General features: G+C 41.2%; 1 protein-coding gene across 1 annotated transcript; it reads left to right on the top strand.

The window, feature by feature from the left end:
• The first annotated feature begins 8,651 nt into the window (after positions 1–8,651).
• Positions 8,652–10,916, top strand: LOC124654739 (transcription factor bHLH49-like). The gene is made up of 8 exons (XM_047193733.1): positions 8,652–8,956; positions 9,047–9,184; positions 9,273–9,338; positions 9,451–9,519; positions 9,620–9,706; positions 9,823–9,966; positions 10,108–10,242; positions 10,614–10,916. Exons 1-7 carry the CDS (start codon positions 8,741–8,743, stop codon positions 10,213–10,215), a joined length of 828 nt encoding a protein of 275 aa, XP_047049689.1. The 5' UTR covers positions 8,652–8,740; the 3' UTR covers positions 10,216–10,242; positions 10,614–10,916.
• The last annotated feature ends 5,490 nt before the right edge of the window (positions 10,917–16,406 follow it).

Genomic DNA, 16,406 nt, shown 5'->3' with positions numbered 1-16,406 from the left:
ACTGTACTTGCAAGCATTATATAAGGGAGATAAAATTAGATGAAGGACAAGCTTGTTTCCTGCGCACAGTACATGTAGCTCGAGTCATTTCATGAAAACATACTCCTCCTGGACTACTCTTCAAAGCCTAGCCTGATGGATCCTACACAAAATGGTTGCATCTTGAGAGTTGAGACTGGACTAGAGACCCCCGCGCGAGCACTGCTCGATGGATGTGACGATTCATGCCATCTTTTCCTCACCAGTAGTAGTAGCAAGTAGAGAGGATCGATGCAACGCTTGCAAGTAGCTAGCCTTTGCTGCACTTTAGCCGTAGGTAGTATAGCCTGGAGTCTGGACCATCCCATCCCATCGACCCTATCTGCGTTCATAGATCACGTTTGCCTTGGAGTTTGCGGTGGAAAAGTTCGATCCATCGATGGGTGGGTTCATGCATGCATGCGAGGTACGTCGTACGTGCATGGTTTGCATGTATACGTCCCGTCAAGTCGTCGAACATGTGCGTGCTGGACCAGTAAACTGATTTCTACTACCTGTCCCTCGTTTTACATGCTGCTTAATTGGTGTGAATGCCATTGGCTTCGACAGGTCAAACAATAAACATATCGTGATCTTTGACCAACAATGTTGATCTAAGAATGTATCTTCATTAATTATTTATCGTTTTTTCCCTATTATGCAAGTATAAGTACTGGAAATATTAACGCCGACTTTTGGCTCTCGGGTGCTACAGACCCCCATACACCCCAAAAATTATAGTAATTTAAAAAAGCTAAAAGAAAATTGAATCGTCCTAAAAACCAAGGATGATCAAGTTTGTACTCTTAAAAAATGTTTGGAAAAGAAATTATTTCCATGATTTTTAGGGAAAATGGACAAAATCATGACGAATATAAAGTGAATACTACCTAGTCATGGGGCGTTTTGAGTTTTTTTTTTTACCCAAGATACAATGAAAGTAATTCCCTAGAGAAATACTTTTATACAAGTACCTAATCATCTTTGATTTCAAAAAAAGTTCGAACAATTTTTATCCTTTTTTTATTTTTATTTTTCCAAGTATGGGAGTGTGTGGCACCCGAGAGCCACCATGCATTTCTCCTGGAAATATTAAATATATAACCATGAGTCCATGACGACAAGAATAGACCATGAAGTATTTCATTGCCATAATTTTTTTGCGGACATTCCACTCCCTAGTCCCTTTGCAAATTGCCATGCGTTTTAGTTTTGGTCAAAGTAAAATTTCGCGAAGTTCGACAAGTGTATAGGAAAAAGTATCAACATTTACAATACCATATTTATACAATACAAAAGTATATTTTGTGATGGTTCAAATAATATTGATTTCATATTCTCAATGTTCATAATAGTTTCTATATATATAATTGATAACATTTTGCAAAATTTTACTTTGACCAAAGCTAGGACAAGGCCACAGGGGCAATTTGGAACGGAGGGTGTATGTACATTCACGCATGCCAAAGCTTAAGTAAATTATAGTCATTTATCAGCTGTTGCGCTCTTGGTCTATCTTTCAACGGTGGGGGCGTTTGGTGGTGGACAACATGTGTAGTACGTGAATTTTCAATAGAACTATGTAGATTGTTTTTTCAATAGAACTATGTAGTACGTGAATTTTCAATGTGGTAGCTCGTTTTTTTCTTGCATCAACTAAGTTAGCTTGTAACAATGAACTTTAAATTGTGCATCTTCAAATATAGAGGTTGTAATAGTTATCTTTGATTATTTAAGAATAAGTAGGTTGATGTAACTGGTAATTTTTGTTAAATCTAGGTCACATGCTAAAATCACCACTGGTAGGTGCTTTGTCTTCTGTGAGTGCATACTACCACTGACAAGCAATTCTGTGATTGTCACTAGAGATCGTTTAACATGGGGTATCCTAAGCATGACGACCTACATTTGTATATAGACCCCATAAGAGCATCTCCGGTCGCGTCCCTCAAAGCGGCTCCCAAACGGCGCCGGATTGAGCGTTTGGCGTGGTGCCGCGCTTGGGGCGCATCTATCCCCAGTCGTGGCCCCCATTTAGAGGTCCCAAAATAATAAAGATTCACGAAAATAAAAGTTTTCATTCAAATTTGATTATATTTTACAAGTTTGAATGAAAACAACTAGGATCATCTAAACCCTAGCCTACTAGACGCCCGGCGGTGCGTTCGACGCCCCTGCCCCGCCCCGTCGTCGCCTCCCCTCCGTCGCTGCTTGTTCGCCGTGCGCCGCCCCTCCCTCCGGAGGTGAAGAGAACACACCATTCCGCTGCGTCGTCGCCTCCCCTCCGTTGCTGCTCTAATGCGTGCTGGAGGGAGAGGTCGACGGAACGGCGCCACCGCGCATCATTGTCCTCCTCGTGGGCACAGACATCGTCCTGCAGCTTCTTCTGCGACTCGAAGGACTCGACAATCACCTGTTGTTGCGCCGCCTGCTCCTCCAGGTCTGGCCCATCGTCGGACCAGTCGATGTCGTCGCCGTCGTCCTCGTCCTTCGCTTCTGCCGCCGCCGCTTCCGCCTCAGGCCGCCAATTCAGCGGCCGCTGCCTCCTCCCCGGCCCTACTGCTCCAGCTCCTCCCGCCGCTAGCAATGCTGGAGCTCCTGCCTCCTCAACCGCAGCTGCAGCTCCTCCACACGCTGTTGCTCGTGCAGCTCATCCCGACGTTGCCGTTGTTCCAGATCCTCTGCACGGCTCCGCCGCTGCAGCTCCTCCGCACGCTGCCGCTCGCCCATGTCCTCCGCTCGCATTCGCCGCTCGAGCTTGACAAACTCATCGGCGACAAATGCCTCTATGGCGGCTGCTTGCGCCACCACTTCCCACTCCTCGTTGTCAGCCAACTGCGGGTCAACAAAACGTCGAACTCGACTGGTGGTGGTGTTGGAGATGGAGGTGGAGATGGTGGTTGAGGCAACTAACCGCCGCCGACGCGTCTCATCATTGTGTAGGGGGTATGCAGGCGGCGAGGCATGTTTTGCGGTGGAGAAAGGGATGCCGGTGGCTGTGGTGACGTCCATTGAGCGTCGGCAGCCTTCTATAGGCGGCAGCGATGCGAGGAGAGGCAGGGAAAAAGCGCGGGAACAAGTGAGAAGCCACGGGAAGAAAGCATGGGAACTAGCGGTGGCATGCGAACGGCGGCGACACGTGGAGGAGGCACAACGACGCGTCGGGGAGGCGCAATGCCGAAGAGACATCTCGCCTGCCCTTTCGTCGCCATTAAGGCAAGGCTGCATTTATTCCTTCATGTGTCAATGACACGTCAAGCCCGCCACTCGCTACTCGTTTTCACGCTCTGTCTGGCGCGCCCACAACGTCCCTTGTGGAGCAGGGACTGCCTCGGGGTGCCGTACACCGTATTGGGCTGCGCCGGGAGAAAAGGCACTTTGGGGCGTGTGACTGGGGCCGATTATATGCCTGGTGTCCTCAAAAAAGCTTTAGGGGATGCGACTGGAGATGCTCTAACATTTTGTAGAAGAATTAGTTTAAACCTACTAGTAAAACTTCACGTTAGAGATAATGTAAGTTCAAATATGAAGCAATTTGAAGCTGAGGTCGTACTAGATGAATGGTATACTTCATTGATGGTTCTTTACTATTCAACGACAATCTACACGGCCATTATGCAAAATTAGGATGTAAGGCTAGCTATAGTGCTAGTATTAAAATTATTATCATGCACATTGATCCCACAAAAATGCTGATGTGGCAGTTAATTAAGGAGGAGAGAGAAGATTAGAGTAACATAGGTAGATACCGTATCATAGCGCAAACAACGAGAAAGTTAATGCTAAACAAATCTTGTACACAAATTTGCATTGAGATTCTAAATATATATATAACTATGACCAGCCTAACCACTAAAAATGAACCAACTGTGGCCCAATGGAAGTATCATAAGTAGTATCATGCATATCATGTTGGCAAAAATCTAACGTGTCACATTAATTAATGAGGTGAGAGATAAGAGTAGTATCATAATATGATACCGTATCATGATACATAAACCTAGAAAACTTCATGATAAATACATCATGTACGCACATTTGCATTGAGATTTTACAAAACATTAAATATAACATAAGTATGATACCATATTATGATAGTACTATGCATTATGGAAGTGGTATCACAAACTAGCTCAGATGTCTTTCAAGACACTTCCCAAGTCACACGTGAGGTTGCTCGAATTGACGCCGTTCTCTAAGTGAATTATCAAAGTCTTGAATTTGTATCGACTATGTGCTTTCGGGAGGGGAAGTCTGACATGCAGGTGATTTCCCCCAAATAATCTGATAGCTGTCACCGTAATTTTGTGTGGAAGTGAAAAAAACCGTAACCCGTTCTTCTTACCTTTTAGCATAGTCAAATAGTTTTATATTTATTTATGTAAAATAAGCTTGATATGATGTTGTTTGTAAATTCTCCCGTGACGACTTGAGTTTCTAGACATACTTTAATTTTTATATAAATAACTTAATTCGAAACTATCAGATAAAACTTCAGTTCAGAGACCATAAACATAAAAAAAACATTTTTAAGCTAAGGCAGTACTATAAATCAATGGTCTATATAGAGAAGGGAGTATAAAACTACTTTGCTCCAACATTTTTTTTATTTGGAATATTGTTCCACAAAATCGACATGGATGGTGTATCCATCTAGATTATAGCTCACCGGTAGCATGCCTCACTTATCACAACTATTCAAACACCCGCCTTGTGCTCCATGGTGTTGCAACACATGCATGATGTAGATGTATTTTGGTTCACAAAAAATATATTTAGATCACCAAATTGTTTTAGTGTAATGAAGAAATCATTTGTAACTAGAGATTATCTGCGATGGCGTGTTAGATTATATTGTATGACACTTTTTAGCAAGTTAACAAAACATAATGCTATCACCCTTTAATATCATCATTACACAACACAATTTATTAACAAAAGAGTATAGATAAATCCATGGTTTTTTTACAATAATGGTACAAGTCCGATGGAGCACACCATAAAACTTCACAATAATGATATAAGAACTATATACCTCACCATACACATTAATACTTAAAGTTTATTAAATTTAATAAATAAATAAATTCAGGTAGTAAATAATATTCTTGACATGGGCATCTGTTTTGATCATGTTGCTTGCTACACTGAGTTATAATCTATGATTTTGTCCAACCATGATAAAAAAAAATTGGGGTTATGTGCATATGTGGATGCATAGGACGGTGAATGTTCTCTTATTCATTATCTAAATAACTAGCATGGTGGCCCTCGCAAATGCGAGGGCACCATCTTTATCGATCTACTGTCAAAATTATCCTGAAAATACATTTACTGAGTTTTTCCATTTACAGTATGTCATGGTGAATAATACATTTGCAGATTCACCTATGTAGAAAATGTATTTTCTATGATTATTTGTTTTTTATAATTATGAATATCTATTATTTCTTTCCTACTAAAAAATGAGGGTCTTCTAGATTGATGATTAAATGTTTTGCTTTTGGGAAAACTTCTGCTATTTCTATCTTTTCTCTACCACAGTGTGCTTTTGTACGATATTTTAATTTTAAAATATGCTTATTGTCGTTATATGGATAGTTAATATTATGCTGAAGCATTCACCATGATCTCTTTAGGTGCACTTATGAATATCTATCGGTTGGGGTGTACTAATAAATTTGTCAATTAGATTGGTTGCCACATATTTTGCATTTCATGAAAAACATTGGATCATGAGAAACCCCTTTTAAATCGTATTGTACTTTTAGTGGATATTTGGTAAATCTGCAAATTTACATATTGAGGTGGATTAATGTTATGACTTTTCTCTATTTTTAAAGAAAAATCAGCATGTAGGATCTCTCTTTCCACATTGGAGTTTCTATAAAGATATCGTTTTAATTTATGTTAGTGTGGATATTTTAAGTTTTTTCCTTTGCAACGTGAAATGCACGACCATAAGAATCTTGCATGGAACAACCCAGTTGCTTCTTTGACTCCCGGATTCACCTCGCGTTGAACATCCTCTATGTCATTTCCCTTCCCATAAAAGAACTAATTTAAATCTTTGTCATGTATCCTTCACGTTTAAAGCTTAGAGATGTGAGAGAGGCACCAATAATATTCCCAGTGTAGTTTAGCTATGGCATTAAAGTTATGTTTTCTCAATTGTTACCTTCTAATGTACAATCATGTCGCGACTTTGCTCGTATCATGTGGAATCAGCAGCATCCTTGTTTTGTTAGCGTCTATTGTTTCATAGGGTTTTATTATATTTTAAGCGAGTATTGGAATTAGTTTTTTAACGATTAACCTTCTCCAATTTGTACAAAAATAAAAAACGAATTTTCCATCTCATTTGAAACTCTCAAAGTTAATCTTTTGTTTGTACAAATACAGTTCTGTAGAATTCCATGAACTGCAATCTTGTGTTTTACTATTCGTATATTGTTTAATCTTCAAAATTAAAGATGTCTTAATCATTAATAGGCACTCCCTCTGTTTTAAAATAAGAGCCGCAACTTTATCTAGATACGGATAGATCTATAACCGAAATACGTCTAGATACATTCATATTTAGACAAATTACGATAAATATTTTTGAAAAGGAAGGAGTAGTACACATGTGTGTTAGCCATGGCAAAATTAATGTACAGATTGAATTCAGTCCAGCGAATATTTCATTAATATTCTACAGTGCTTTAAGTGGATGGCTTGTTTAGTTTTCCATGTATGGCTTTGTGGAACGTTTGCTTGACTCGGTACAGATGAAAAAAATATAGAACCGGCCAACTGAAACGTGCAACATTAGACTTCATCAGCCAACTAACGGATGGCAACCGGCCACTGTGAAAAAAAAAAACATGGATGGCAACCGGCCGGCCGGACTCTATTTTGAGTTTTTTTTTACGTGAGTACATGGCGTTTGTCCCACCCGGGAAGTATTCCATTATGCCCCACTTATTACATCTACGTGTCAGGTTGTACGTGACTATATTTTACGTAACTTCTTCTAGCTTTAAATCTGAACCGTTACAATTAAGATCTACGAATCATATAATTTTAGTATATGTAGATTAACGTGGTGTCTCTATTAAACATCCGTGTTTTGCTTTTAGTATATAATAGATAAGGTAGCTTGAATTACAATTCACAACAACTTCATTTTATTTTGTTCTCATCGTGTAAACTTAATATAGATTTGACAGTTAGTGGTATGGTAGATGTTTATGCTAGTGATGTTATAAGAAAATGTACATAATTTGTGTGAACTTCGGGTGCTTCATTCTCATGTTTATAGCACATTATTATACAAAGGGTGGTGGCACTAGGTACTTCCTGAGGTTGACATGTCCCCACTCAAAGTCTTAAGTTGCTGTAAAATCCTTTAATCACATGGCTATCGGTGTTGGATGTGAAAATAAAGCACCTTATGGATTTTTTTTCCTCGTTCTTGTTCTCCTTATAAATAGTCTACCATCACAATTACATGCAAATCCTTCTACTCCCTCCGCTTAGGTTTATTTGGATCGAGACTAATTCAGCAAGCCCAGGGAGAGATTTCACTGGCGCTAGATATGCCACCAGAGTTGCTCTTGGCCATTTCCGCTACCCTGCTAATTATTTTGATTTTCTCACCCATTCTTTAGTAATTCCTCGTACGTGCTAGGAAATAAGGGAGGCACCATCCGGAAAAACATATATCCTTTTCCATCCAATCCCTCTTTGGTTTATCGCGTGGTACACGTGATAAGCAACCTCAAACCAACAAGAAATCCCCCCTTTTCTATCTGCCTAAAACAACTAGCATAAAGAGAAACTATGTAGTACAGGTCCGCCGACTGACATGCATGGAAGCAATAGTATTCACACCCATAAGACTATTTTGACTACTACTGTCAGGGAAATTTGATACAACACTTGAGTTAATATATATACACGGTAAGGGGTTTGGCTTCGCAGTTACTGATGCCGCGACTGTAATGTACAGACATACTTTTTTAGGAACACTTTACTTCAGTTTGCAGGCTATACTTCAGAAGGTCGCTAGAAAGGTAGATGCATGCATGCTGTCCTTCGCACAAGATGGACGAACCTAACTGTGACTTGCACTTGTACAAAGCTTAACTAAATAGTTCACTAATCACCACACTTCGTATTCTTTGAATTGTCTAGGTACTCACATGAGCAGTTGTTGTAGCCAGAATTAGAAAAATGACTGTGTGCATCAGTTGGTAGTTTGATACAGAACTGCCATCCTTGTGGAAAAGAAGCCGGAGTTCGAAAAATGTGTTCAGTGCTTCCAGACACAACTTGGCCAAAAGGGTACAGAAAAGAGAAAGGGGATCCTACCTATATAATAAATTTCAGAGCTACACACACTGATATATGATGGGCATCTCCTCCATTATTAATTTCATCCTACAACAAGAGACACAGGGGCCCTTTCTTGACACTGCCCACACTGCCATCTTCTCCATTAATAGAGATGCAGTAATGATTTGGTCTTATCATCCCCCACACACTCTCCTCCTCCTCCTCCTCCTCCTCTCTCTCGACCATTACCCCTCCCAACTTGTATATAAACCATCGGCAGGGACACAAATGAGCCAAGAACTTCTTGTTGCCTCTAAAGTGTGAACGGCTCTTCCTTGCCAAGAAAACCTCATCTCCAACACTACAAGCGAGAGGCAGCTAGCTAGATAGTGAGTGTCGGGCAATGGAAGGATTCTCACACCTCCAACAGCAGATGGAGTATGGCCTCGCCAATGCCGGCAGCTTCTTGTTCTCCCATGGCAACCCTGAGGATGCAGCAGCTTCGCTGGAGGCCTCATCTGTGGTTCTTGACACTCATCCTGTGGCCAATGCTTCTCCGGAGAAGAAGAGGAAGCCCGGGGAAGACACAGCCAGCCTCAACTCTGCTCACTCCCCCAGGGTATAGCATACATACAAGATTGGAGCTACTTTTATACCGTTATACATATGTTGCTTATGCAATGTATTGCTTCTGGTTGAAAATAATTAGGAACCCAGCAAGGAGAGTACAAGGAAGAGGGGAGGCAGAAAACAGAGCAAGATGGAGGAAGAGGATGAGCCAAAGGGGTACATCCATGTGAGGGCAAGGAGAGGGCAGGCAACAGATAGCCACAGCCTTTCAGAGAGGGTACTGATGTTCTTTACTGCCTCTCTTATTGTGTGGTTTTCTGAGTCTCCTTTTTCCCTTATCTGATCTGGCTTTCTTATTTCTGCAGGTGAGGAGGGAGAGGATCAGTGAGAGGATGAGGATGCTGCAGGCCCTGGTCCCTGGTTGTGACAAGGTTATAAGTTGCTTGATTACTTATAGTTAAATTGCTACTGTGTAAAATAACTTCTTGTGTATAGGCTAATAAGTTTCGAAGTAAATAAATGTACATTGATTAATTTGTGTAGGTAACTGGAAAGGCCCTCATTTTGGATGAGATCATAAACTATGTGCAGTCCCTGCAGAACCAAGTTGAGGTAGGAGTACTGAAGTTAGAAAAATATTTCGCTCATATTTATATGGGAAAGTTATAAAGAGTTGTTGGTTAATAAAAAGTTCTCCTCATTTGTGATGCAGTTCCTGTCCATGCGGATTGCTTCCCTGAGCCCTGTGCTGTATGGGTTTGGCATGGAGAGTGATGCTGCATTCAGTGACCAATCACAAGTACGGGCAATTAATCATCTCAACAATACTATATAATCATTGTATATTCCATATGTTTGCTCTCGCTCTCTAATTTATCCCTCTTGCGCTAAACTATATTATTGAAATTATTTCAGAAGATCGAAGGCATGTTCCATGGGGCAGCTGCATTGCCTGCTGATCCTCCCATGACCAGATCATGTAGCCCAGCTCCATCTCAAGCCATGATGGACACAGGCACCTCCTCCTCTTCCCCGCCCTACTCACTTCATGGCACCCAAGTTTGGACACATTCTCTCTCTCTCTAGATCTCTCTCTTTCTGTATCTCTCTACATGATCATTCAGGACCTAATTCCAAAGTACTGTAGAATCTACATGCCGCCGAGCTGATGAGGCTGCCCATATGTGCATGATTTTCCAGGACAATGTCAGCAGCAGCAGCTACATGATGCAAACAGTAGGCGAGCCGAGGCAGGAACTGTTCAATCAAGTGGTGTTCAGCAACTACATGTGCTCTTTCCAGCAGTGAAAGGACCCTACATTTGACGACGGCTAGGTAATTAATCATGCACATTAAGGTTCAGTAAAAGTAACACCCTGGATATTTAATTAACACAGTACCACCTCCTTCTCAGTTTACTAGTCCTCCCCGTATCCCTAGGTCACCAATTTGATCTATATAATTTAAATTATATAATACAAAAATTATATCATTATAAAATAGAACATCTAAACTTTCTAATGATATAATTCTTATAACATATAAATAATGTTAACTTAATCAAATTTGCGACCTAGGAATACGCGTACGCCTAATAAACTGTAAGAGAGGGAGTACTTGATACGTACTCGATCAGAGTTAAATTTTAGCTAAATGACTTGTACTGATTTCTTCATACTCTTGCTTTTTGCGTGCGTGGATAGCAGGAGGAAATAATGTTGGCCAGGGTGTGGACGTGTGGTGACTGAACCGAAGCACCAGATGAGTTTGAGATGTTGGATGATCTAGTGATCCATCCCCTTGTCTGGTGGCGTGCATGCAGTAGTAGAGACCAGTGAAGTAGCAGCTAGAGTTGATTAGAGATTAGCAGTAGAACCAGAGAGGCTTGTTGTCATACAGCTTTTTTAAGTGATGCATTGTTGCCATCGCATTGTACTCTACTTAGACAAAAGATGCTCATGAGGAGATCATTTTGTTCATATATAAGAGAGCCGTTTCTGCTGTCTCAACCCTGGTGATTTCACTTCTGAACATTCAGTTCTACATATTTTTACACGCACTTAGCTACGTACCTATTAAAATTTAGTATCATTTTACATTGATAATTGAGGTGGTAGGAGTAAATGTTGCTGTGTCATTAGGTAGTACGTAGAGGTCCCTCCCTGCTGCATGGACATTTAATCGGTAGCTGGAGGCTCTTGTTCTTCTTCAGATTGGAGTTGGTGCAATTTTTTCGGAACCCTAAATGCAACAGCATCATACACACACTACAGTTTCACACCGTCTTTTCGGACCCACCAATATTGTTTGGCTATCGGTGCCTTTAATCACGATCGATCAATAATTTCTGTTGAAAGAGAGGAAACAAAACACATGTCGGCATCTATATCATTATCATGAAGGTCGGGCGATGTGTTGCATACTTGCATCACGGCCATCGCATGCATCACAGCACCTTTCTACGTGAAGAGGCAGTAAAATTTCAGGCAAAGAATTATAACGTACTGTAGCGTGAGAGCTTCACCGAGACACCGAGCCTAAATGGTGACACTTGCCCTTGCAAATGCACAATATGTTCACTAGAAAAGAGTGCAGATAAATGGAGGCCGACTTCAAGGAGCCCTTTACTTGGTCAAAAAAAAGGAGCCATTTATTTATGAGATCAAATCCTAATAAAAGTTTCCGTGCAGTCTTTTTTGCACTTTTATCATTTTTACAGATGCACCTAAAAAGGAGCCATATTTATGAGATCAAATCCTAATAAAAGTTTCCGTGCAGTCTTTTTTGCACTTTTATCATTTTTACGCAGCCTAGGATACAACTTTTTTTTATTGAGATTTTGCACACTTGAAGTATATATATATATATATCGTCGGCCATTATCTGTTTGTTCAGAAGTTTCTGACATTTCAAAAATAGTTTATTTTACTTTTCTGGAAAACAAAGCTACTCGGAGCTTGGTCTCTATTTGGGATTTGCGCTAGAAATACAGTTAAGTTGCTGCTGCACGTTGATTATTGACTTTAGTACGCAGCTAGGCAGCATAATGTATGGTCTAAAATGACAGTTCTCTCCTGAGGTACATCGTGCACACATACATTTTCAGCACGATAGCATAGGAGAAGGAGGGAGTACCAATCAAATCTCACCATTCGGCATTCATGCACAGTTTATGAATGTTCACATGGATTTTTTTAAGAAAATTGTGCCTCTAAAGATAAAGATCAACATATGGTTCCTACATAATATAAAGTTATTTCTTCCAAAAGATAATTTGCCAAAACGTCAATGAAATGGGTGTAAGAAATGTGCCTTCTGTGACACAGTTGAGACCATCAATCAGTTCTTTTTCGATTGTCCCTTTGCTCATCTTGTTTGGAGAGCAATTCAGTTCACTTTGATATTGCCCCACCAACAATTATTACGAATATGTTCAGAAATTGGTGGGTAGATAAGAAAACCAAAGCACAAATATAAATAGGGACTTGGGCTATTGTGTGGGGTTGATAGAATTGCAGAAATGTTATCACCTTTAACAAAGTAGGAAGGGCTATATTTTCTATGAGTAATTCATATGGCTGCCCACTGGATTTATGCATGTTCCTGTCTGCAGCTGGAGGTTCAAAAAGTGTCTATTAATTTTAGGTGCATCTGTCCGGAGATGGTTACACGGGCTATCTACAACTGGCAACAGGGTGGTTGGCAGCTCGCGACAAATTCAAGATACATAGAATACATAGGCGACATATGCTTCTACTCCTCCGATCCGGTGGCTTATTTTTATGTGCACCTATGTTATCCATGAGAAGTAAACTATAAATATTTTAAATTATATAATAAATAAGGTTATGTGCATAATGTAGAGGTCGGGGCTATGTTTTCCATTGTTTTAAAAAATGTTAAAAGGTGCTTTCATATCATAGGCACACAATCGATTTAACGAGTACCAAGCAATCACAATACGATGACAAGACTCGGATTTGTTAACAGGTTTTGGCGAACTTGCCTACTTCCCGATGCATGACTACAAAAGCTATTCCCCTTAATATCGCAACACCGGCTACCTTGGGCGTCAACACATGCCGAGGGTTCATCTTGCGAACAACCCACCTAAGACAATACTCTGTTTTACCACTTGATGTCGAACATGCGAACAACCCACTTAAGACAATACTCTATTTTACTACTTGATGTCGGGCACGCGAACAACCCCCTTCCTGAGGAGTATCAACGAGATGTGTCGCATCATCTCGATATTAAGACATGGTGCTGATATGACCATCTACCAGCCTACATAGTATGGTCATGTGTAAAACTTATCAAAAAGATCTTATTTTGGGCCACCATGTTTACGAGAGAGTGGTCAAGTGAACCCCTCAATCCCGGTCTACTTTTTACTATAAGAATACACTTTTACTTTATATTATTGATGTTACAAATTACACTTTAAATTATTACGAAAGTACAAAAACATCTGCTGCACTTTACTTCATTGTTGTTTTACTTTACTTTCGTTGCAAACATCGCAAACATATTTGTAGCACCAATCACCCTCGCCAACACATCTTTCTAACGTTGTTGTACCCGACAACTACTATTGTGGAGTTGGGAATACAAGGCAATTAATTTTACTTTTGTAGGTATTGCTTGAAAAAGAAAGAGTCCCAAAATCCTTGCAATCGATATTAAACCTAGAGTCATCTTTGTGGAGAAAGTGCCACTTTTTACAACTCAAGTGAGCATTCCACCACTTAAAGTGCCAACAAATTGGTATACATTTTCTTTTGTCTTCAGCGCCAAACGTTGGAGTGGTTGACATGGGAGTGGATGCCCTTAGCTGCCACCCTACCCACCCAAGGGAAACCCAAAAAATCTTATCCACCTACTTGAGGGTATTGCTGCTGAGGCTTAACATCATGAGCTGGTGAAGATTGTCGTGAGCTCCTATTTGACAAATGCAAGGCGCATCCCGCCTTAGCCACCATGAAAGCCTTCCTAGTGGGTTAGCATTCCACAAGGCGTTCCTCCATGGGCATAATCGCAAGGGCGATACGAAGGCACTTGGCAACCTAGGGTGCCACGTAACATCCCATTAAGCGTCTAATTAAAATTTATAACTACTGTTTAACCAGGTTTATTTAAATGTATACCTAGTGTGTGACACCCCAAGTCCAAACATAAAATATGCATGATCTACCTTTTTTACCCTAATAAATTGTGATGCCATGGAGATGCAAAATTGCCACGTGGCAACGTACTAACGTGGAAGGTGTCATCCGACCATCATTGAAAAATTCAGCGGCTGTTGTTTCGTCGCACGAGGATAATTTTTTTCGAATACGCGCTCGATATAAAATCCCAAATTCTTTTAGTGAAAAGTGCTCCCATGTTCTTCGTTTACGGGAAATGCACATCGGCCTCGTCTCTACGAGCTTAGAGCATTCCTACCCGCGTCTCTCAAACGGTGTCTCAAAGGGCTATTGGTTGCCCGAGACAAAAAGGCGTGGCCAGCCGCGACCCCACAAATGGGAATCTTCTCTTGCGTGGCCCAATATATAGCCTATATGGCGTCCGTAGGTCGTCCCTGACCAAGGCCATGCTGGGAGCACCTGGACACGAGCCGCGGCCGAAGCAATGTAGGATACCGACATCCGGGTTCCACGCACGTCACTGGCCCAACCCCATTCCAGCGGCCACATCGCATCTCCTCTTGCTCGAGGCCGCTCCCACCCTATAAAATCGCCACCACCACCTTCGTATAATCCAAGGTCAGGCGTCCACCAACCGTCTCTCTATGCCAACCGCGCCTCCCCTGTCGCCTCTCCCCTATTTCAGCGTTCGTCCACTCCACGCGAAGGTGTGGCAACCTCGCTCACCCGCCTTGCTCGCAAGTTGTTCAGCCATATACATGTGACGGAATTTTGCACTCTCTTGCCGCCGTTCAATTCAATGTTTTTCTTTGTTTTTTGATTTATAGAGTATGGATATCGATGATGAGATGATGATGAATCTATTCATGGAGGAGGAAGATCATGACAACACTGATGAAGAGGAGCACTTCATGATTCTCGCCGCTCTTGAATAATTACAGGTGGAAGAGAACACCAGTCCCATCTGTGACACCTCGACCACCTCGGGTCCGGGCATGTTAGCCATGCAAGCTCTCTAGGATCTCTAGACTATCCCCACAAATTAACTCATGTCTTTCATGCACAATTTGTCTCACTCGTGCGCACCCATCCTCGTCACCCATCCTCAAATTTGCTCTTGGCCAAGCAGCATAACCTAGAGGTTCTTTGGAGATGAGCTTCTGAAAAGCAAGGTATACCTTGTTGGTATGAGTATTTTGTTAATCCTATTAGACAAGAAGACACACCAAGGAGGTTCAAAGTGTGGGATAAAGAAAATTGAAGCCAAGTGAGAGAATGGAGGATCATGCCATGATCTAAGCTGGCTATTTTGGATTTTCACCGATGATTTCGAATGAAAAGTATTTGTTCATGACGATGTTGCATGGTGTGTGAGAGTTCAATAATTACTTCTTGATGAAGAAACGAGTGCACCGGAATCCCCGGGTTCTCGCAAGTTGAGAAATGCACTACGACAATGAGGATGCTTGCATATGGAGTTTCTGGAGATGCAAAAGATGAGTAACTACAGATGTCTGAGTCCACATCTCAGGAATCCATCGTGAAGTTTTGTCCACACTATTTGAGAGGGCAAAATGAAGACAAGATAAATCATACCATGGAACATAATGAAGGTAGAGGATTTCCTAGGATTCGATTGCATGCACTTGGTCATGTAAGAATTGTTAATTTGTCTCGAAAGGTTCGTATAAACGGCATAATGGGTACTACAGTGTGGTACTTGAAGCTGTGGCGGACTATAACATCTGTATTACACACTTCTTTGGCATGAAGATTCTCAAAAAGATATCGACGTTGAACAACAATCAATGGTGTTTGCTAGACTTGCCAAAGGTCATGCTTCACCTTGTAACTATGAGATCAATGGACACCAATATACCACCGATATCATCTATCCAATATGATCAACATGTCTGAAGACAATCAGTGAGCCTCTAGGTCAGAAGAAGTCTCAATTTCTTGGCAGCAGGAGACTTGCAAGAAGGATGTGGAGCAGGCATTTGATGTGCTACAAGCGCAATTTGCTATTGTCAAGTATCTTGCTCTTACTTGATCTCAAAAGGAGACGTGGGAGGTGATTAATGCTTGTGTGATCTTGCACAACATGATAATCAATAGATAGAGCAGGAATCGAGTCATGGATGATCATTTGTATGATAACCAGGGTCCTCTTGTCCAGCTTTATCATTAATTAGGTGTGTGCTGGTTTTGCTGATTTTGCTGATTTTATCGATATGCATGCAAAAATCCGTGACACCAGCGCCAGCGCCCATGCGTTCTTTCAAAATAATCTTGTCAAGCATCTTTGGATGCTTAAAGGAGAGAGCCGACCGATTTTATTTGAATATT

This window comes from Lolium rigidum, chromosome 5, assembly GCF_022539505.1.
Source record: "Lolium rigidum isolate FL_2022 chromosome 5, APGP_CSIRO_Lrig_0.1, whole genome shotgun sequence".
NCBI lineage: Eukaryota > Viridiplantae > Streptophyta > Magnoliopsida > Poales > Poaceae > Lolium > Lolium rigidum.
The sequence above is the reverse complement of the archived record's forward strand: the minus strand, read 5'-3'. Positions and strand labels throughout refer to the sequence as shown.